The sequence below is a fragment of the Mirounga leonina genome, unplaced genomic scaffold (assembly GCF_011800145.1).
Source record: "Mirounga leonina isolate KUSES-001 unplaced genomic scaffold, KU_Mleo_1.0 Mir_175, whole genome shotgun sequence".
NCBI classification, from domain to species: domain Eukaryota; kingdom Metazoa; phylum Chordata; class Mammalia; order Carnivora; family Phocidae; genus Mirounga; species Mirounga leonina.
The window spans coordinates 9,407,083-9,429,519 of record NW_023270453.1 but is presented as its reverse complement, the minus strand read 5'-3'; the positions used below and the strand labels follow the sequence as shown (position 1 = coordinate 9,429,519).

General features: G+C 39.4%; 1 protein-coding gene across 1 annotated transcript in view; it reads right to left on the bottom strand.

The window, feature by feature from the left end:
• Positions 1-16,144: 16,144 nt before the first annotated feature.
• The window catches only part of CCDC3 (coiled-coil domain containing 3), a 124,614-nt gene continuing 118,321 nt past the window's right edge, over positions 16,145-22,437 (bottom strand). The window contains exon 3 of the mRNA XM_035021640.1: positions 16,145-18,760. Within this exon, the coding sequence (XP_034877531.1) occupies positions 18,485-18,760 (276 nt within the window). The 3' untranslated portion in view covers positions 16,145-18,484. The remainder of the gene's footprint in view (positions 18,761-22,437) is intronic.

Sequence of the window (22,437 nt, the reverse complement as noted above, 5' to 3'; positions counted from 1 at the left end):
GCCTTTCTTTGTCTCTTGTTACAATCTGTTTCAGAGTCTATTTTGTCTGATATAAGTGTTGGTACCTGGCCTTTTTTTTTTTTCTTCACTTCCATTTACATGATGAATCTTTTTCAATTTACTTTACTTTCAGTTCAATCTGCAGGTGTCTTTAGGTCTAAGGTGAGTCCCTTGAACACAGCATATAGGTCTTATTTTTTTTTTTAATGTTTTCTTTCTTTCTTTTTTTTTTTTTTTAAGATTTTATTTATTTATTTGACAGAGAGAGACACAGCGAGAGAGGGAACGCAAGCAGGGGGAGTGGGAGAGGGAGAAGCAGGCTTCCCGTGGAGCAGGGAGCCCGATGCGGGGCTCGATCCCAGGACCCTGGGATCATGACCCGAGCCGAAGGCAGACGCTTAATGCCTGAGCCACCCAGGCGCCCCAGGTCTTGTTATTTTTAACCATTCTGCCACTATATGTCTTTTGATTGGAGCATTAAACCATTTACGTTTAAAGTATTGACAGGTGTGTTTTATTGCCATTTAAAAATTGTTTTCTGGTTGTTTTTGTAGTTTCTCTTTGTTCTTTTCTTCTTTTGCTCTTTGTGATCAATGAGTATCTATAGTGTTTTGTTTGGCTTTCTTTCTCTTTATTTTTTGTGTATCTATCATAGGTTTTGGGTTTGTGGTTACCATAGGTTCATATATAACATCCTAAGTAAAAAGCAGTACATATAAATTTTTTTCAGCAGTTTTTTATTTTTTTATTTAAATTCAATTAGCCAAGTTATAGTACATCAGTTTTTGATATAATGTTCAATGATTCATTAGTTGAGTATATCACCCAGTGCTCATCGTATCACATGACTTCTTTAATGCCCATCACCCAGTTACCCCATCCCCCCCACCTCCCTTTCCACAACCCTCAGTTTGTTTCCCAGAGTCAAGAGTCTCATACGGTTTGTCTCTCTCTCTGATTTATTCCCATTCAGATACCCCCACCCCTATTGTCCTCTGCACTATTCCTTATGTTCCACATATGAGTGAAACCATATGATAATTGTGTTTCTTTGACTGACTTATTTCACTTAGCATAATACCCTACAGTTCCATCCATGTCGATGTAAATGGTAGATATTCTTTTCTGATGGTTGAGTAAATTACATTGTGTATATGAACCACATCTTCTTTATCCATTCATCCTTCCACAGTTTGGCTATTGTGGACATTGCTGCTATGAACACTGGGGTGCATGTGCTCCTTTTTTTCACTACATATAAATTTGATGCTCATTTAAGTGCAAATACATTCTAAAAAAAAAAAAATAACAGGACGCCTGAGTGGCTCAGTGTCAAGCGTCTGCCTTTGCCTCAGGTCGTGATCCCAGGGTCCTGGGATTGAGGCCCGCATCCAGCTCCCTGCTCCGCAGGAGGCCTGCTTCTCCTTCTCCCACTCCCCCTGCTTGTGTTCCCTCTCTCACTGTGTCTCTCTCTGTCAAATAAATAAATAAAATCTTAAAAAAAAAAAAAAAACAGAAAAAAATCTTTCCCCCCCCTTCTCTTCCCTTCTCACTCCCTTCTCCAAATTTTATGTATATGTTGCCATATTTTACATCTTCTTATTCATAGTTTTCTTATGTTGAATTATGGCCATTTCTTTTCCACTTAAGTCCCTTTAACATTTTTTTGTAAGGCTGGTGTAGTGGTGATAAGTTCATATATATTTTGTTATTCTGGAAAACTCTTTATCTTTCCTTCAAATCTGAATGATAACCTTGCATGGTAGAATATTCTTGGGTGTAGTTTTTTTCCTCTCAGCACTTTGCAAATATCATGCCACTCTCTTCTGGCCTGCAAAGTTTCTGCTGAAAAATCAGCTAATAGCCTTATGCATTTTCCCTTGTTAGGTAACATTTTATTTCTCTCTTGCTGTCTTTAAGATTCTTTATTTTTAACCTTTGACATTTTAATTATTATGTGTCATGGAGTGGGCCTCCTTGGGTTCCTCTTGTTTGGAACTCTGTGCTTCTTGGACTTGGATGTCTATTTCCCTCCCAAGGATAGGGAAGTTTTTAGTTATTATTTCTTCAAAGAAGTTTTCTACACTTTTCTTCTTTTTCAGGAACCCCTATTAGGCAAATATTCATTTGCTTCATGTTGTCAAAGACATCTCTTAATCTATATTCATTTTTATAAATTGTTTTCTCTTTTTGGTGTTCAGCTTGTGTGTTTTCCATTACCTTGTCTTCCAGATGGCTGATACATTCTGCATCCTCTAATCTACTTTTGATTCCCTCTGTATGTTTTTTTTTCTTTTTTTTTTAAGATTTTATTTATATGACAGAAAGAGACACAGCGAGAGAGGGAACACAAGCAAGGGGAGTGGGAGAGGGAGAAGCAGGCTTCCCGCAGAGTAGGGAGCCTGATGCGGGGCTCGATCCCAGGACCCTGGGATCATGACCTGAGCCGAAGACAGACTCTTAACGACTGAGCCACCCAGGCGCCCCTGTTTTTTTTAATTTCTATTATTGTCTTCAGTTCTGATTGGTTCTTTTGAATATTTCCTATCTCCTTATTGAATTCTAACACTCTTTTCTCCAGCCCTGTGTGTATCTCCAGCCCTGTGTGTATCTTTATGATCATTACTGTAAAGTCTTTATCAGGCAAATCGCTTATCTCTGTTTCATTTATTTTACTGAGGTTTATTTCTTGTTCTCTTGTTTAGAGCATATTTCTCCCCATTTTGCTTGACTTTCTGTGTTTTTTTCTATGGATTAAGCAAAATGGCTATTTCTCTTTTTTTAAGATTTTATTTATTTTTTGACAGAGAGAGAGACAGCGAGAGAGGGAACACAAGCAGGGGGAGTGGGAGAGGGAGAAGCAGGCTTCCCGCGGAGCAGGGAGCCCAATGCAGGGCTCGATCCCAGGACCCTGGGATCATGACCTGAGCCGAAGGCAGACGCTTAATGACTGAGCCACCCAGGTGCCCCAAAATGGCTATTTCTAAACTAAGAGTGGTCCTGTGTATGGTGACCCGTATGAGACTGTGTGTGCTTGGTGACTTTTGCTGGCTGTGGCTGGAGCTGTGGCTGTCTATGGTAGTTACTATTTTAAACTGTGGCTTTTTATAGAAAAAAGAAAAAATAATAAAATTTAAAAAGAGAGTAATAAAAAAAAGAAAAAAGAAAAAAAAAGGACAAGAGAGAAAAGAAAAAATAAAAACAAGATGAGACAATTTTAAAAAGTAAAAAAAAATTAAATTGAAAAAGAAACACACACACACACACACACATACACACAACTGTGGCTTGTTTTCTTTGCCCCAGCACCATAGGGCAACTGGTGTGAGCTTGTGGTCCCTGGGCTTGCTCAGGTCACCAGGTAACTGTGAGTGAGATCCTGCTCCTGTCTGGTCTTTGAAGGTGGGAGGTGGGAAAAGTGCAGCCCTTTTAAACTCTGGCTTCTTTTTCTGTGCCCCAGCATGACTAGAGCTGTTGTGGGCTTGTGGACCTTGGACTTGCTGAAGTCACAAGCTCATTGAGATGACCATACCTGCGTGTTACAGTGTCTGGACTCTGCTCTGGTCTAGGTGTTTAAGGTGGGGAGGGAATGTAAACCCTGTCATTCTCCAGTCCCTCTGACCTGCAGAGATTTCCTGCTGCTTCTCCACTGCTTGGCAGAGTTCTAGTTTTGTCTTTTATATTCTAGTTCCTCTTTTAAACTACAGCTTTATTTCTGTGCCCAAGGACAGAGGGATCTGTTCCCAGCCCCTCAGTACCATCCCTCCCTACTGCTGTTTGCAGTGTCAGGGGCAGTGGTTCCCTTTGTTACCGTGTCTCTGTCTTTCTTGCTGTTCTTTGCCATTCTCTCTATCTTTGGTTGTTCAGTAGCTGTTCAGTTAGCTCTCATTTCTTCAGGAGGAATTGTTCTATTAATAGGTGTAATTAGAATGTTCCATGGAGAGGGTGAGTTCAGAGTCTTCCTATGTCACCATTGTTTTTGTTTTTTTTGTTTTTTTTCTGTCACCATCTTGAACAGGAACTCTTCCAGGTCTTATATTTTTATCCATTCGGCCAACCTATGACTTTTGATTAGAGCATTTAAACCATATACATTTAAAGTAATTATTGATAGATACGTACTTATTGCCATTTTGTTAATTCTTTTCTGGTTGCTTTTGCATTTATTTTCTGTTTCTTCTCTTGCTCTCTTTCCTTGTGATTTTTGACGTTCTGTAGTGTTATGCTTGGCTTTCTTGTTTGTTTTTTTTTTTTAATCTATTATAGGTTTAGGGTTTGTGGTTACCATGAAGTTCATGTATAACACCCTAAATAAATAGCAGTCTAAATTAAGTTGATGGTTGTTTGGACACATTCTAAGTTTGAACACATTCTAAAAAGTTTTCTTTTTTACTCCCTCCTCCACAGTTTATGCATATGTTGTCATATTTTACATATGTTATTTATAATTTTCTTACATCTAGTTATGGCCTTTTCTTTTCCACTTAAAGAAGTCCCTTTAAAATTTATTTTAAGGCTGGTGATAAAGTCTTTTCACTATGTTTGGCTGGGAAATTATCTCCTTCAGTTCTGAATAAACTTTCCAGGTATAGTGTTCTTTGCTGTAGGTTTTTTTCCTTTTAGCATTTTGAATAGATCATGCCACATCCTTCAGGCATGCAGTATCTACTGAAAAATTAGCTTACAGCCTTATTGGCTCTTCCCTGTATGTTACTATTTCCTTCTCTCTTGCTGTCTTTAAAATTCTCTTTTTATCTTTAATATTTGACAATTTAATTATTATAATTTGTGATATGGACCTCCTTGGGTTCATCTTGTTTGGAACTCTGTGCTTCCTGAACCTGGATGTGTATTTCCTTCCTTGGGTTAGGGAAGTTTTCAGCTTCAAATTATTTCTTGAGATAAATTTTATGCTCCTTTCTTTCCGGGATCTCTATAATGTGAATATATGTTCTTGTGATGTTATCCAAGAGATCCCTTGGCCTGTCCTCATTTCTTTTTTTTTCTTTTTTTCTGCTGTTCAGCTTGCATGCCTTTCATTACCATCTTCCAGATTGCTGATCCATAAATCTGCATCCACTAATCTATTATTAATTTCCTCTAGTGTATTTTTCACTTCAGTTATTGTTTTCTTCTACTCAGATTGGTTCTCTTTTACATTTTCTATCTCTTTGTTGAAGGTCTCACTGAGTTCTTCCACTTTTCTCTCCAGCCCAGTGAGCATTTTTATAATCATTACTTTAAACTCTTCATCAGGCATATTGCTTATGTCCATTTCACTTAGTTCTTTTTTCTGAGTTTTTTTTCTTATTCTTTGGGTTGAGGCATATTCCTCTCTCTCCCCATTTTGCTTAACTTTCTTTGTTTCTAAGAATTAGGTAGGACTGCTACTTCTGAACTTGAAGAAATTGTCTTATGTATGGTCATCCCTTGGGTAGACTATGTGTGCCTGCTGAATTTCACTGGCTGAATGGAGGTGTGGCTGGTGTGGCTGGGGGTCACGGAGCACTCCATGCTAAGGCTTCCCTGGGAGGATGGCCAAAGCTAAAGTGAGTGCAGGCCAGGGCAGTCCTAAGGCTCTCTACGCAGTTGAAGCTGACATGGGTACAGGCCCTGGGGGTCCCAGGGTTATACACATAGAGGATGTGCTGGCAGGACAGCTGAAGTGGATGCAAGCCCTCATGGCCCCAGGGTTCTACATACAGAGGACACCCTGGCAGGACAGCTGAGGCTAGGTGGATGCAGGCCAGGTGGATCCTGGAGCTCTATGCACAGAGGGTGCCCTGGTAGGGCAGCTAGAGCCAAAGCAGGCTGTGGCTGGGAGGTACTAGGGCTCTCCATGCAAAGGGTACCCTGGCAGGACAACTAAAGCTGAAGTAGGTGTAGATCAGGGGTGTCCTGGGACCCTACATGCAGAGGGTAGCCTAGCAGGACAGCTGAAGCTGAGGTGGGTACAGGCCAGAGGGGTCCCTGCCTCTGTGCACAGAGGCCATTTTGACAGGACAGCTGAAGTTGAGGTGGATGCAAGTTGGGGCATCCTAGGGCCCTATGTGTAGAGGTCACCTTGGCAGGATAGCTGCAGTTGAAGTGTGTGAGATGGGGGGTCCTGGAGCTTTCCACACAAATGGTCCCATGGCAGGACAGCTGAAACTGAAATAGGTGCAGGCTGGGATGTTCCAGGGAACACCACATGGGGAGTGCCCTGGCAGGGTGGCTAAAGCCAAGGCAGGAATCAGCCAGAAGGCCCCAGAGCACTCTGTGCAAGGAGTTCTCTACCAAGCCGTCTGAAGCTGAAATGGTGCAGACCTGGCATGTTCCAGGGTTCTTTGCACCTGTGCTACTTTGGAATACCAGCTGGAATTGTAGTGAATGCTGACCAGGGGTATCCCAGTGAATGCTGACTAGGGGTATCCCAGTATGCACCATCCTAGAGGCTGTCATCATTGGACAACTGGAGCTGGTGCAGGCTAGGGGCCCAGGACTCACTGAGACAGCAGTCCGCATAGGGCAAAGAGACCCTTCTCACATTCATGCTATCAAGGTGATGCTCACCAGCCTAGAGAGAATTCCAGCAGCTCTTCCACCATTTGGTGAAGAGCAAGGGCTGGCTCTTTTATGTACTAGTTGCTCTTTTAAATCATGGCTTTTGTATGTGTGTGATCCAGAGTAGACAAATCTCCCTAGCCCTCAGTATTATCCCTCTCCACTGTGGTTTGCAGCATCAGGGAGGGTGTCTTCATTATTGTGCCTTTGTCTCTCTTTCCATTCTATCTTTTGTTGTGCAGAAACTGTTCAATCAGCCCTTAGTTTTTCTTCAGGAGGAATTGCTCTATAAATAGGTGTAGATTTGGTGTGTCTGTGGAGGAGGTGAGGGATCTTCCTACATTGCCTATCTTGGGATCTTCTCTATTTCTTGTCTGTTTGATACTAATCATTCCAATGAGTGTGAGATATCATACATTGTGGCTTTGATTTGTATTTCCCTAATGATTAGTGATGTTGAGCACCTTTTCATGTACCTGTTAGCCATTTGTATGTCTTCTTGGGAAAAAATGTCTATTCCGTTTCTCTGCCTACGTGTTAATCCAATTGCTTGCTTATTTTTTTCTATTGAGTTGTATGACTTCTTAGTGTGTTTTGGATATTAACCCCTTATTATTTATATGATTTGCAAATATCTTCTCCCATTCCATAGGTTACCTTTTCATTTCATTGATGGTTTTCTTTGCTGTACAAAAGATTTTTAGTTTGATGTAGTCTCACTTGTTTATATTTGCTTTTGTTGCCTTTGTTTTGTGGGCAAATCCAAAAAAATCTTTGCCAAGATCAATGTCAAGGAGCTTATTCCTTATTTTTTTTCTAGGAGTTTCATGGTTTCAGGTCACATTCAAGTCTTTATTCAATTTTGAGCAATGTTTGTGTATGGTGTAAGATAGTGATCCCGTTTCATTCTTTATATGTGCCTGTCCACTTTTCCTGTCACCATTTATTAAAGAGACTCTGCTTTGCCTGTTGTATATGCTTGGTCCCTTTGTCATAAATTAATTGACCATAAATATGTTGGTTTATTTCTGGGTTCTTTATTCTGTTCCATTGTTCTTTGTGTCTGTTTTTATGCCAATGCATACTGTTTTAATAACTAGAGCTTTGTGATATAGCTTGTAATCAGACAGCATGATGCCTCCAGCTTTGTTCTTTTTAATCCAGATCACTTTAGCTAGTTGTGGTCTTTCATGGTTCCATATAAATTTTACAATTACTTGTTCTATTTATGTGAAAAATGCTATTGGAATTTTGATGGGAATTGCATAGAACCTGTAAATCCCTTTGGGTAGTAAGGACATTTAACAATATTCTTCCAATATAAGAATATAGAATATCTTTCTATTTATTTGTGTCTTTTTCAATTTCGTTCATCAATGTCTTACAGGATCAGCACACATATCTTTCACCTCCTTGGTGAAATACATCCCTAGGTATTTTATTCCTCTTAATGCAGATATCAATATGATTATTTTCCTTATTTTTATTTCTGATAGTTCAATATTAGTGTATAGAAATACAACTGCTGTATGTATATTGATTTTGTATCCTGCCATTTTACTTATTAGTTCTAGCATTTGTGGTGGTGTCTTCAGGGTTTTCTATATATAATAGGTTGTCATCTGCACATAGTTTTATTTCTTCCAATCTAATTTGGATGCCTTTTATTTCCTTTTCTTGCCTAATTGTCAGGCTAGGATTTCTAGTACTTTGTTGAGTAAAAGTGTCCATAATGTTCCTAACCCTGGAGGAAAAGCTTTTAGATTTTCACCATTATGATGTCAGCTGTGCATTGCCACATAAGGCTTTTATTATGTTGAGGCTGTTCCTCCAAAACCACTTTGTTGAGAGATTTTATAATGAATCATTGAATTTTGTTAAATACCTTTTTCTCTATCTATATGGAGATGATCATATGATTTTTAACTTTCATTTTGTTATGTGGTGTATCCCATTTATATATTTGTGGATATTGAACCATTTTTACATCCCTGGAATAAATCCCACTTTATCATGGTATATAAAATTTTTTAAAGATTTTATTCATTTAAGAGGGAGAAGCACAAACAGAGGGGAGAGCAGAGGGAAAGGGAGAAGCAGACTCTCCACTGAGTAGGGAGCCCGACGCGGGGCTTGATCCCAGGACCCTGAGATCATGACCTGAGCTGAAGGCAGATGCTTAACCATCTGAGCCACCCAGGCACCCCAATAATCTTTTTAATGTATGTTTGAATTTGATTTAATATTTTGTTGAGGATATTTTGAGGATTTCTTCTATTTGGGATATTGGCCTATAGTTTTCCATTCCTGTTGTGTCCTTGTTTAGTTTTGGTATCAGGGTAATTCTGGCCTCATAAAATGAGTTTAGAAGTATTCCCTTCTATTTTTGGAAGAGTTTCAGAAGGATTGGTATTAATTCTTAAATTCTTTGAAAGAATAAACCAAGCAAAACTATCTAGTCCTGGGCTTTTTTTTTTTTTTCCTTAAGATTTTATTTATTAGGGAGAGCATAAGCAGGGGGGAGGGGTGGAGGAGAGGGAGAAGTAGACTCTCTGCTGAGCAGAGAGCCTGATGTGGGGCTCAATCCCAGGACCCTGAAATCATGACCTGAGTCAAAGGCAGCCACCTAGCTGACTGAGCCACCCAGATGCCCCCCCTGGGCTTTTTTAAAATAACAAAGTCAGGTTTATTGCTCTGGGTTAAACCGGTTGATATGAGACCTGAGGAGGGTCCAGAGAACACAGGGTGTTTGTGAACATTTCCTTCTGCATTGGAGTTCTCAGCATCTTAAAAAGCTGACCAGCATACTACAGATAGTCCCAGAATTTTTGGGAAAGTTTTTGATTACTGATGGAATCTCCTTACTATTAAGTGGTCTGTTCAGATTTTCTATTTCTTCATAATTCTGTCTTGGTAGGTGTTATGTTTCTAGCATTTTCACATTTATTCTACATTGGGTGGAAAGTTAGGTTGTTTGAGATAAACATTTATTATCTTGTTTTTAATGTGGGCATTTGCCATTTAAACTTCCCTTTTAAAAGTATTTTTGCTGCATCCCATAATTTTTGGTATGTTGTGCTTCCATTTTCATTTGTCTCAAGATATTTTAAAATTTCTATGATTTCTTCTTACACCCATTGATTGTTTAGTACCATGTTGTTTTATCTCTACATATTTGTGATTTTTCTAGTTTTCTTCTTGTAATTGATTTCTAATCCTATCACTGTGGCCAGAAAAGATGAGATAATCTCATTTATTATTCAGACTTGTTTTGTGGCCTAACATGTGGTCTATCTTGGAGAATGTTCCATGTGTGCTTGAGAAGAATGGGTATTCTGATGCTGTTGAATGGAGTATTCTTTAAATGTCCATGAAGTCCATCTGGTCAAATATATCATTTAAGTCCAGTATTTCCTTCTTGATTTTCTCTGATTTTCTCCTGGATAACCTATACATTGGTGAAGATTGAGTATGAAGCCCCCTACTGTTATTATATTGCTGTATATTTCTCTCTTTAGGTTTATTAATATTGGTTGGTTTTATATATTTAGATGCTTCTATGCTGAATGCATTAATATTTACAAACATCCTTTTGTTGAATTGATATCTTTATGATTATATAATGACCCTCTCTGTCTCTAACTAGTCTTTGTCTTAAGGCCTATTTTATCTAACGCAGGTATGGCTACCTGAGCTTTCTTTTGGTTTCTATATGCATGGAATATCTTTTTGCATCCCTTCATTTTTAGCCTATGTGTGTTCTTAAAGCCAAAGTGAGTCTCTTGTAGTCAGCATAGAGATGGGTCTTGTTTTTTTATTCACTCAGCCACTCTTTGTCCTTTGGTTCAAGAATTTAGTCTATTTACATCTAATATAATTATTAATAGGTTTGAACTTATTGCCATATGTTAGTTGTTTTCTGGCTGTTTTGTAATTCTTTTGTTCCTTTCTTCTCTTGTTCTCTGTGAATTGATCATTCTTCTGTAGTGTTATGCTTAGATTCCTTTATCTTTTGTGTATCTACTGTAGGGTTTTGCTTTATGGTTACCATGAGACTTATCTAAAACTCCTAAAAGTTATAAAAGTCAGTTTTAAGCTGGTAACAACTTAAAGTTGATTGTATTCTAAGGTTATTTTTGCTTCCCCCCTTCACAAAATTTTTGTTTTTGATGTCAAAATTTACATCTTCTTATCTTGATTCTCTATTAACAAGTCATTGTAGTTTTAGTTATTTTTAGCATTTTTCCCTTGTAATCTTCATACTGGCTTTTCAAGTAATTAACCCACCACTAAAATCCCATTAGACTATTCTGAATTTAAATTTTTATATTTATCTATATTTATCTTTATCAGTGCCATTTATCCTTTCATATGTGTTTCCTGTTACTAATTCATGCCCTTATGTTTCAGCTTAAAGTCTTTTTAGCATTTCTTATAAGGTCAGTCTAGTGTTGCTAAACTTCAGTTTTTGCTTGTCTGGCAAACTCTCTTGCAATTATGAAGGACAACTTAAACTCAACTAATTTTTATATATAGATTTTATATCTTGCAACTTTACTGATTTTGTCTATAACTCTGTGTGTGTGTGTGTGTGTGTGTGTAGTCTTTAGGGTTTCTAATATGTAATATTATGCTCCCCTTCAATTCTAAAAGACAAGTTTCCTGGGTATTCTTGGCTAGTAGTTTTTTTTCTTTCAGCACCTTGAATACATCATCTCAATCCCTTCTGGCCTGTGAAGTTTCTGCTAATAAATCTGCTGAAAGTTGTATGTGGGCTCCCTTGTACATAACAAGTTGTTTTTCTCTTGATGCTTTTTAGGATTCGCTCCTTGTCTTTAACTTTCGACAATTTAATTATAATGTGTTTTATTCTGTATTCATCCTTTTTTTTTAAAAAAAATCTGCATTTCTTGAATCTACATGTCTGTTTCTTTCTCAGGTTAAGGACGTGTTCAGCCATTATTTCTTTGAATTAACTTTCTGCCCCTTCTCTCTCTCTTTGCTTCCTGGGGCCCTTATAAATATGCATATTGGTCTGTTCGATTATGTCCCCTAAATCCCTTAAGCTATCTTTAATCATTTGTCTTTTGCTCCTATGATTGGATGAGTTCTACTTCCCTGTCTCAAGTTCACTGATTTTTTTCTTATGATTGATCTAGTCTGCTGTTCAATGCCTCTATTAAATTTCTAAGTTCAGTAATTATATCCTTCAGCCTTGTAATCTGTTAGGTACTTTATTATATTTCCTTTCTCTATGTTGAAATTCTCACTTTATGACTTGCTCTCCTGATTTCAGTGAGCATCTTTGTCTGTTAATTGAACTCTCTATCAGTTAATTCACTTATCTCTGTTTCATTAAGATCTGTTTCTGGAGATTTGTCTTGTTCCTTAGTTGGGAATATAGTTTGTTTCTTCATTTTCCTTGACTCTGTGTTTCTGTGCATTAGATAAAACAGCCACCTAAACTAGTCTTAACAGTGGTCTCATTGTAGGAGATGAAACTCATCTATCATCCTAGTCCATGTTCCTAGTTGTCTCTTTAACCTTTGTGATTGTCCAAGCCACTATCTCTGTTCCTACTGGCTCCCAGTAGTTGAGAGTCATCAAGACTTGCCAGGGTCCCAAAGCGAAAGATCGCCATCAGCACCTACATGCAAGCAAGTTGGAAGCTGGATCCTTAGGCAGCACCTGGGAAAGTATGTACTTAGGCTCCATTTAGGGAGAAATGGAAGGTGGGTGTTTTTGCTTCCTCTACTCTGCATTGGGCCCAGGAATATAGCTGTGTAGGGGTGATCCTGAGCCTGTTAAGAACTGCTTTGTATGCTACAGTTCTGTAGGACTCATGAATGCAAGCCTCATTCTCTCTGAGACGCTGGCAATTGAGAAGCCCATCTGTTAGGTGGCAAACACAAAAGCTGGACCGCAGTCATGTACAAGTTCATTCCAGGGAGATCTTAGAGCAGCCTAGAGGAAGAGGGCAAGATACCAGATATCTGCTGGCATCCCTGGTCTTCAAGGAGGTTCTAGTCAGCCTCTAGGTGCATGATAAATTAGAAGGCTAGCCCCCAGGCAGAGCTTTTGAAGTATGCAAATAGACCCCTTTCAGGGAAAGACTGGGAGATGGGCATTTGTGTTTACTCCCTGTGTACTGAGTTTGGGGGGAAGGGGTTAAAAACTGCCTCTTTGTTAACAGTCCTGTGGGGGGTACTGTAGATTCTTGAATGGAAGCCCCATTGGCTATCAGAGGCAACTTAGAGACCTGTCCCTCAGCAGCAGCCACAGAAGCTGGGGCACAGATGTATATAGTTCTTTCCATAGAGATACTGGTAACTTGGAGAGGGCTAGTGAGAGAGAGCAGAGTTTGTGTCCACTGGTTTCCTTGGTCTTTGAGGAGGATCACAGTCAGCTCCTATATGGATGCTAAACTAAAAGTTGATTCTCAGGCCACAGTTTTTTTAAATTGAATAATTGACATACAATATTGTATTAGTTTCAAGTATACAACATAGTGATTTGATATTTATATACTTTAGGAATGCACCACAATACATCTTTACCATCTGTCACCATATCACTGTGTTTTATATATTTTATAATTGGAATATTATACCTGTTAATATTCTACCTGTTAATCCCCTTCACCTATTTAATCCATCCTTTCATACCTCTCCCTTTTGGCAATCATCAGTTTGTTCTCTGAATGAGTCTGTCTTTGTTTTGCTTTTTCATGTGTTTGGTTTTGTAGATTCCACATATAAGTGAAATCATACAATATTTGAATTTCTCTGACTTATTTCCCTTAGCACAATACCCTCTAGGTCCATCCATGTTTTTTGCAAACGGCAAGATTTCATTCAATATTATTTAATATTCCAGGGTGTGTGTGAGTGTGCGTGCACACCCACACATCTTTATCCATTTATCTATTGATGAACATTTAGTTTGCTTCCATATATTAGCTATTATAAGTAATGCTGCAATGAACATAAGGGAGCATATAATTTTTTGAATTAGTGTTATTTTCTTCAGATAAATGTCCAGAAGTAGAATTGGTGGATTGTATAGTATTTCTATTTTTAATTTTTTTTTAAGAACCTCTATACTGTTTTCCATAGCAGCTGTCCCAATTTATATTCCCACCAACAATGCATGAATCTTTCCTTCAGTAGGTTTTATACTTTTCAGATTATGGGTCTTTCCTCTCTTGATTAGATTTATTTCTAAGTATTATTTTTGATACAGTTGTGAAATTGTTTTAATTTCTCTGATAGTTATTAGTGTGTATAAATGCCACAGAATTTACTATATTGATTTTCTATCTGGCACCTTTAATTCACTTATTAGTTGTGATAGTTTTTTGGTGCAGGATTTAAGGTTGTCTATATAGTGTCATGTCATCTGCTAGTAGTGACAGTTTACTTTTTCCTTTCCAATTTGGATGCCTTTAAAAAAATTGAAGTATATTGACATACATTTATTGTCATATGTATGTCATGGTGGTTGATATTTTTATATACTACAAAATCCCCACAATAAGTCTAATTACTGTCACCCTAAGTGTATTACGATATTATTGACTATTTCCTAGGCTGTATATTACATCCCCATGATTTATTTTATAACTGGACATTTGGATGTATTAATCCACTTCATCTCTTTCACTCAACTTCATCCTCTTCCCCCTTAAATAACCAACAGTTTATTTTCTGTATCTTTGGGTCTGTTTCCGGTCTTTTGTTCATTTGTTTTTTTAGATTCTACATTTAAGTGAAATCATATGCTGTCTTTTCTGTCTGCCTTATTTCTTAGAATACACTCATCTTCAGTTTCTTTCACCAGTGTCTTACAGTGTCAGTGTACAGATCTTTTATCTCTGGTTAAATATATTTCTAGGTATTCTTTTTCACGCAAACATAAAAGGCATTATTTTTCTCAGTTCTGTATTAGTATATAAAAATTAAACAGATTCTGTATCCTATTTGTTTATTCTAACATTTTTTGGTGGTGTCTTCAGGGTTTTCTGTATATAACAGCAGGTCATTTGTAAGTATTGACAGTTTTGCATCCTCCAATCTGATTTGGATTCATTTTCTTATCTTATGGCCACAGCTAGGACTTCCAGTACTATATTGAATGAAAGTGGTAAGAGTGGACCTCCCTGTCTTATTACTGATCTTAGAGGAAAAGTTCTCCACTTTTCACCATTGAGTATGTTGTTAGCTTTGGGTTTTTCATATATGGCCTTCATTGTGTTGAGGTACATTCCCTCCAGACCCACTTTTTTTTTAAATCATAAATGGATGTCTCAGTAACTATTGAGATGATCAAATAGTTTTTATCCTTCCTCTTGTTAATAGAAAAATTATATGGAATCCCACCAAATAAGCTCTCATTTCTGATAGGCATTTGGCCTTTGTGGTGAATATTAGAAACAACAGTTATATCTATTGAGTGCTTGCAGGGTGTCAAGAACCAAGCTAAGCATTTAAAGGAATGATTTTATTCAATCTTCTGAACAGCCTTTGAGGTAGAAGTGTTTATTATCCTCATTTTACAGGAGCAAGTATAAAGAGTGAAATCAAGATGGAGTTGAATCCTTGATTGGCCGCTTACACTATGTGTGTTCACTGGGCAATTTACTTAATCTCTTGAAATTCCAGATTCCTCTTTAAGCATGGGGAACAGGATCACTGTTTTATAAAATTATTAGAAATAGTAAATGAGAATATGGTAAAAGCCTAATACAACTAGGTGCTTGATTTTTAAAACCACTTTAGAATATGGACTATTGTTGAATCAACAATTTAGGTTCTCTCTCCCCTAAGAGAGATGGGGCCTTGCACCACAGATGTGAGAATCACTGTTAACTTCTGTTACCAGGCAGGCACCAGGAAAAGTGTGCCAGAGCCTGGCATCAAAAAAAAAATCAGTAGGAACCATGGTCTGGAGTCCAACAAGGGCATTCGCATTGAAACACACCGTGGAGGCCTAAGGAACTACCCCACACTAGCTGCGGGTTACATGCTGACAGCTGTGACTCCTGGGTCTGTAGCTGAAAGATTCGAGATTCTGTCTGCCTCTCATTTATTTATTTTGTGACTGGGGTCTGAGGACCCCAAGTGATTTTCCAAAGTAGAACTCGACAGTGGTCTGCATCTCAGAGAAAATGCTACAACAGGTTGGTTAAGCATATCAATTTTGAAGGACTTCTTGGATCCTTCTTGCATAAAACATTCCTACGAGTACAATAAACAGTTGCCAGGGCTCCAGTAAGATGGCAGTGCAGCAGATAACAGGCACCTGGGGAATTCCCTTTGGCAACAGATTCAAAGGTATTTTTGCAGACGTTGATTAATGAAGCTTCTCCCCTGTGAAGAGCAGACCCAGATACCACTGCTTTTCTGCAGGTGTGTTGAAAGGTGGGAACCCTGGGAAAGAGGGTCAAGTCATATCCCCAGGGGAACATCAAAAGAGATCTGAGCTCAGTCTCCTACATACCCCAGCTGTTACTCACAGATGCTCCCCCAAAAGGATCTAAAGTGCTTTTCCAGGCCAAAGCTGGAATCTCCCTGACCCAAAAGAAACACACATCACCTTACCATTGTGGCTGAAATACCGCTATTTATTAAAAAGGCAGAACATAATGCAGCTGTAGTGGTCCAGGTTCTACAGTTCTCAAAACACTAGCTGTAAATCACCCTGAGGCTTGTCATTCCCTTGGGTGGAAGCAAAAGTGCTTTAACGAAATGGCCCCAGAAAGACTAAACTATTGTACCGTACTATGAAGGATACAGCTAATAAAGGAGCAGCAGAAGCTTGGAAAAGAAGTAAAGCTGCCATTCTATTCCTGTCCAGAGTGCAGACATCTCCCCTCTAAGCAGTAGCCTCAAGTGACACAGGGCCGTCCTCCCAAACCAGCTGCCAGAGCAAGAAGAATGCGGTTTTCCTAAAGGCAGTGGAAGGGAAATCTGATAATATAATTGCCATTTCCAATGGACAGGACAACATAATCAGGTGCTGTAGTGTCTGGAGTGGTCTAGGGGGAGATTTCCTGATGAGGAACCTGAAGGTTCTATCTGGGACAACACGGAAAAGAGACTTGTAGATTTGGAGGTCCACGAGATCAGTTGCCTTCTTAAGAACAAAACTGCAACTGGTTCAAATGTACCTAAATTAAGGGCTCAGATGTTCTATATAGTGGATACTCTTCTTACTTATAGGTTTCTTTCCAAACAGGGTGAAGTGCTCTGAGAGACACACTGTCAAGTGGGCTCATGTGCAAACATTACTCCCAGGGTTGGACAGCCCTGGTGGGTGGGAAGTGTGTGCATACAGAAGCAGAGATTGGAATGCCTGGAACCCTGTCTGGTATTTCCACCATAGGCATCTTTGCCACAAGCATTTTCACTGCATAACTCATTGGCCAGAAGGCAATTTGGCCATAAGAGATAAAATAACAAAAAATAAAAGAGGCACCTTACTAATTTCTTCATTATGTCCTTTTTAAGAGAAGTACCCATTTCCAAATCCTAGGATGCATATTTGTAACTGAGCTTTGTATTACATTATGAAAGCTTTTACATTACTGTTCATTCTTAGCATAATGATGCATGTCTATCAATACATGTTCAAAAGTTCTTTATGGGACATACAAAAGAACTCAGAAATGCATTACAGCTTTTATAACTGATAAACTACCACTCTGTATTATAGTATGGTATGCAATCTGGCCTTATAGTCTTATTTCACACTTCCAGTTACTGTATTTTCTATCAAGTTGATATATGGAGTTATCATCCACTGTTTTAAGACCACCATGTATACTGGTCATAGACCATTAGGAGGGCTAAGATTCATGTAACAGAAAAATGGGAATGTAGTTTGTCAACAGAGAAATGAAACCAATCAGTTATTTTCTCTCTGACAGCAAAATTGCCTTACAGCCAATTTACTTAGGTGGTGAAAATGCTTGCATCGAGACTCTGCAGAACTGCCTGGAACAAGCTCTTTGGGTGCCTGGATGGGAATGTGGCACGGTCACTTGATTCCAATAGGTAAGGAGGTATCTTTGCAGAACAAAAGTTAATAGTGTACTGGGTCAATTTACCTCAAATTCCGAGCAGCTGGAAGGAGTTAATGAGCAAGCAGTAAATCTGCATTTAGTAGGGGCTGAGATATTGCTCAGGTTCTTCCCAACTCAGGAACATGGTTTGGTAAAACATGACCAGTCCACAAAGGCAATTCTCCTTTAGACTAAAGTGACCCATAGGTATCCTCTTTAACTCTGGGTAACTGGTGTTGGAAATTGGGTATAATTCATCTTGTTCAATTACCTGCTGCCACGCCCCCGCCCCCCGCCAATGCTTCAGCTGTGAGGAAATGCTGGCTGGAGTAAGGACACCATGCATATATATATTTGCAGGCATCCTTGGGTGCTTTGCAAGCCTGCCCTCCTCCTTCCAAAACTGGCAAAGGAGACACCAGAAGGTTCCAAGACTTGCTGCTGATCCCTTCTCTAACTAATGATGGTCCTAGAACCCAGACCTGGAGATCCTACTGCCTCTCTTCTGAAATAGGGTTGAAACCCTTGATTCTCATACATCTAGAGATTCTAAAATATTCTTTCCATAGTAAGTACACTTTCCAGTGTGCTCCTGAAAGCTGGAGACAGGCCCTAGGCAAACACATGACATTCCAGGATCGTGCACTAGTGAAACCACTAGGTCTGGGAGCAAGGCAGAGAGGGGAAGGAGCCCAGCAACTAAGAAAATTAGCAAGACTTGCCCCTTCAAGTAACTAGGCACTACCAAACGCATATTAAAAACATCATCTACAAGATTTTTTGACCTATGTGCACATTAAAACCTACCATCACTTTACATTCCCTGGCAAGAGGCAACATGTTCCAGCAGAGCCAGGCTAGGCCATTACCCAGTCCCTGCTACCCCCGCAGGTACGTGGCACCTGGTGGCTCCTGCCCCAGGGCATTAATGTGTGGGAGGGCACCTGCTGCAGCTGCTAACTTCTCGCTGAGCTTCTGGTTCACCAGCTCCAGGTGGCGACCATTCTTCCGTGCCTGCCTCAATGACCTCTTGACCTTCTTCACCCGATCCCGAAGCTGTTTGTTCCGCTTCTCCAGGGTGGCCACCTTCTGCTGCAGTTTCTTGACATGGTCCTCCTCCTCAAACAGAGCTTTCTGCACTGACGAACACATGAGCTGGGGGAAAAAATGCCATGGGAGAGGCAGGTGAGTTTCATAAAACCTCCCTAGAGCAGTGTCCCTGGGTGCTGTCATGTACCCAACAACACAGGCTCTGACAGCCATTCGCTCCAACCCCAGGATGAGGACAACCCTCAAGGCCCCTTCTGGGTTTCACCCTGTGAACCCTGCCCTAACAGCAAAATTAAAGTACCCTCTCTGGGGTATCTTCCATAGTTTAATTTTTAAAAATTTTAAAAGCTATTGCATATTTTGTCTTTTGACATGCTTACCAACTTGTATACTATTGATTCCCTGAGGGCATTGGTGACTTTTCACTTTTTGCTCTGATTCAGCAATTTTGCCTATTCTAACCTGGTTTTAAAACATTTTCCAGGCAAGCCTAAGTGTGAGGATCTGCCATAGAGGGCCTTCAAAGTATTTTTACTTAAAGGGCTTTGCTGCACTATGCATCAGATACTCCCACTCTGGGAATTGTTCTGGTCATGGCAGGATGGGCTTGAAGGAAGGGGCACTTTTAAAAACTCAGTTTTTGTTTCTTACCAAAACCCCCCTGGTTCTTTTGGTTGTTGTGGTTTTGTGTTGGGTTTTTTTTGTTATACCGATCAATTAAAAAAAGAGCTCCAATAAATCAATAAGTAAAAGACCAAAACCCAAAACAAAAAAATATACAAAGTGGGGCACCTGGCCAGCTCCGTCAGTAGAACATGTGACTCTTGATCTCAGGGTTGTGGGCTCGAGCCCCACATGGGTGTAGAGATTACTTAAAAAATCTTTATTAAAAAAAGAAAAATACAAAAAGAATAGGGATAGTTCACTGGAAAGGAAATATAAAGATACATGCCAATTAGGGCTATAATGAATTGCTCTTTTTCAGACTGGCAAAATAAAGTCAATAGTTGGAGAAATAGGCACTCTTATCCTGTGGATAGAGTGTAAACCTCTATAAAAAGTGATTTGGCTATATCTACCAAAATGAAAACTGCAAGTCCCTGTGACCTAGTCACAGTGATCTCATTGAAATACTCCCACATGTACAAACATATATACAACAAATAATATTGTCCTAAGATTGAAGAGTGACATTAGCATCACAGCAGCCTAAGACCTCTCTCATTTTTGTCCCCCAGCCCAACAATAAAAATTGCGCATCCATCCCTAAATATTAGTGCCTTTGAGAGAGCTATGGGATCCAGGAGGAGTCTGGGCCACCCATGTATCGAGTAACAGGCAGAGAGACCTCATTTCTACCTAGGAACCCTGCAGTCATCTGCATACCAGTTCCAGGTCTCTCAGAGGACCTCAACAGATTTCTCCAAAGATATAAATACAGCCAACAAGTATATGCAATGGTGCTAGACATCACTACTCATTGGAGAAATGAAAATCCATACCACAATATTATCACCTCCTACCTATTAGAATGGCTATTATCAAAAAGACAAGAGATTCCAGTTCAAGATGGTGACATAAGAGGATCCTGAACTCCTCTCCTTCCATGGACACACCAAATATACAGCTACCTAAAGAACCATTTCCTCTGAAAAATAAATTGTTGAGTGACTCCTACATATTATACAAACAAGCAAAAAACCCACATTGCGATATGTAGAAGAGGCCAAGACACATACCATCAACCCCAACCCCAGTGCCACAACTCAGAATTGGGAGGAGACTCACAATTCTGAGCTTCTCCTTGAGGAGCAAAGGATTTGAACCCCAACTGTTAAGATGTGTATCTGAGAGAGGAGCCCCTGTGCAAAAGGTAGCTTTGAAAGCCACCAGACTTACGTCCATGAGACTCACAGGCTATACAAAACTAAAAACCTCATGGCAACCACCCCTCAGGACCCAGTGTAGAGGCAACAGACTGAAAAGCACCCCATCTTTCTGTGAAAAAAGTCTATTTGCTTATCTTAGCGTTTTGGCCTGATAAGCAGGTTTCTAATTTAACAAACTGATAAGACTCTCCAAAGACTGTGGAGGCCTGTGGGAGTCCTCTTCATGCTCTCCCTCTGTTCCAGGTTAACCTCAAGAAAGGAGTTTGTCTACACATCTAGCACCCTGGCTTTTGTGTCTGATGCTCAGAGGACCCATCCCTTGAGAACATGGCACGCGTTTATGAGTTCATTAGGACAGTAGCAACCAAAGAAACACTTATTAACTGTCTAGCACCACAGACCTCAGCACAGAGGGAGCATACAGAAATGCCCATCTTCTTATCTTCCCCTGAAAGAGAAATCTGCAAACTTTAAAAGTTACTACTTCAAGTTCTGCTTTCCAATCAGCCTGAATCCAGATGCTGACTGAGATCCTCCCCTTTGAGACAATGAAAGGTCTTGGCACAACCTCCTCTTCTGGGAGCCACTAAGAATAAAGCAGGTTGCTTGGACAGTCACAGAGGTTGAGAGACAGCCAAGAGCTAATAAGCCAGAGGAGAATGGGAGACTTGGCTCTTTTATCTAATGCATAGACACCAATACAGAGAATAGATCAAAATGAAGAAACAGAGGAATATGTTCCAGACAAAAGAACAAGATAAAACCCCAGAAAAAGACCTTAATGAAATGGAGATAAGTGATTTGCCTGACAATGAGCTCAAAATAACAGTGATAAAGATGTCCACTGAATTCAAGAGAATAACACATGAATCAAGTGAAAATTTCAACAAAAATAGAACAAAGTACCTAATAGAAGTGACAGAGCTGAAGAATACAATAACTGAACAGAAAAATACTACAGAGGAGTTGCACAGCACACTTGAAGACAGAAAAAAGGATCCATGAATTCAAAGGGCAGTGGAAATTATCCAATCAGAACAGCAAAAAGAAAAAAGATTGGGGACCCCATGATGTGAATGTTGGTCTGCTTAGTGTTGTCCCCTAAGAGAAACAGAGAAAGAGGCAGAAAATGTATTTAAATAATAATGGCTGAAAACTTCCCTAACCTGGGAAAGGAAACAGGCATGCAGATCCAGGATGCCCAGAATATTAAATAAGATGAACCCAAAGAGATTAGCACTGAGATACACTGTGATTAAATTGTCAAATTTAAAGATAAGGAGAGAATCTTAAAAACAGGGGGGAAAAAACTTGTTATGTAAGGGGACCCACCACACATGAGACTATCAGCAGATTTTTCAGCAGAAATCTTCCAGGCCCATAGAGACTTGCATGATATATACAGGCATACCTCATTTTGCTGTGCTTCACAAATACTGCATTTTCTACCAACTGAAGATTTGTGGCAATTTGCTGAATAAGTCTATTGGTGCCATTTTTCCAACATTCACTTTGTGTCACGTTTTGGTAACTCTTGAAATATTTCCAACTTTTTCATTATTAAATGTCATGGTGACCTAGGATCTTTGATGTTACTCTTATACTTGTTCTAGGGTGTCACTAACCACACCCACATAAGAAGGTAACTTAAATGTGTGTTTTCTGACTGCTCCACCAACTGGCCATTCCCCCAATCTCTTTCCTTCACCCTTGGGCCTCCCTCTTCCCTGACACACAACAATAGTGACATTAGGCCAGTTTATAACCCTACAATGGCTTCTAAGTGTTCCAGTAAAAGGAAGAGTCATGGATCTTTTACTTTAATTCAAAAGCTAGAAATAATTAAGCTTAGTGAGGAAGGCATGACAAAATCTGAAACAGGCTGAAAGCTAG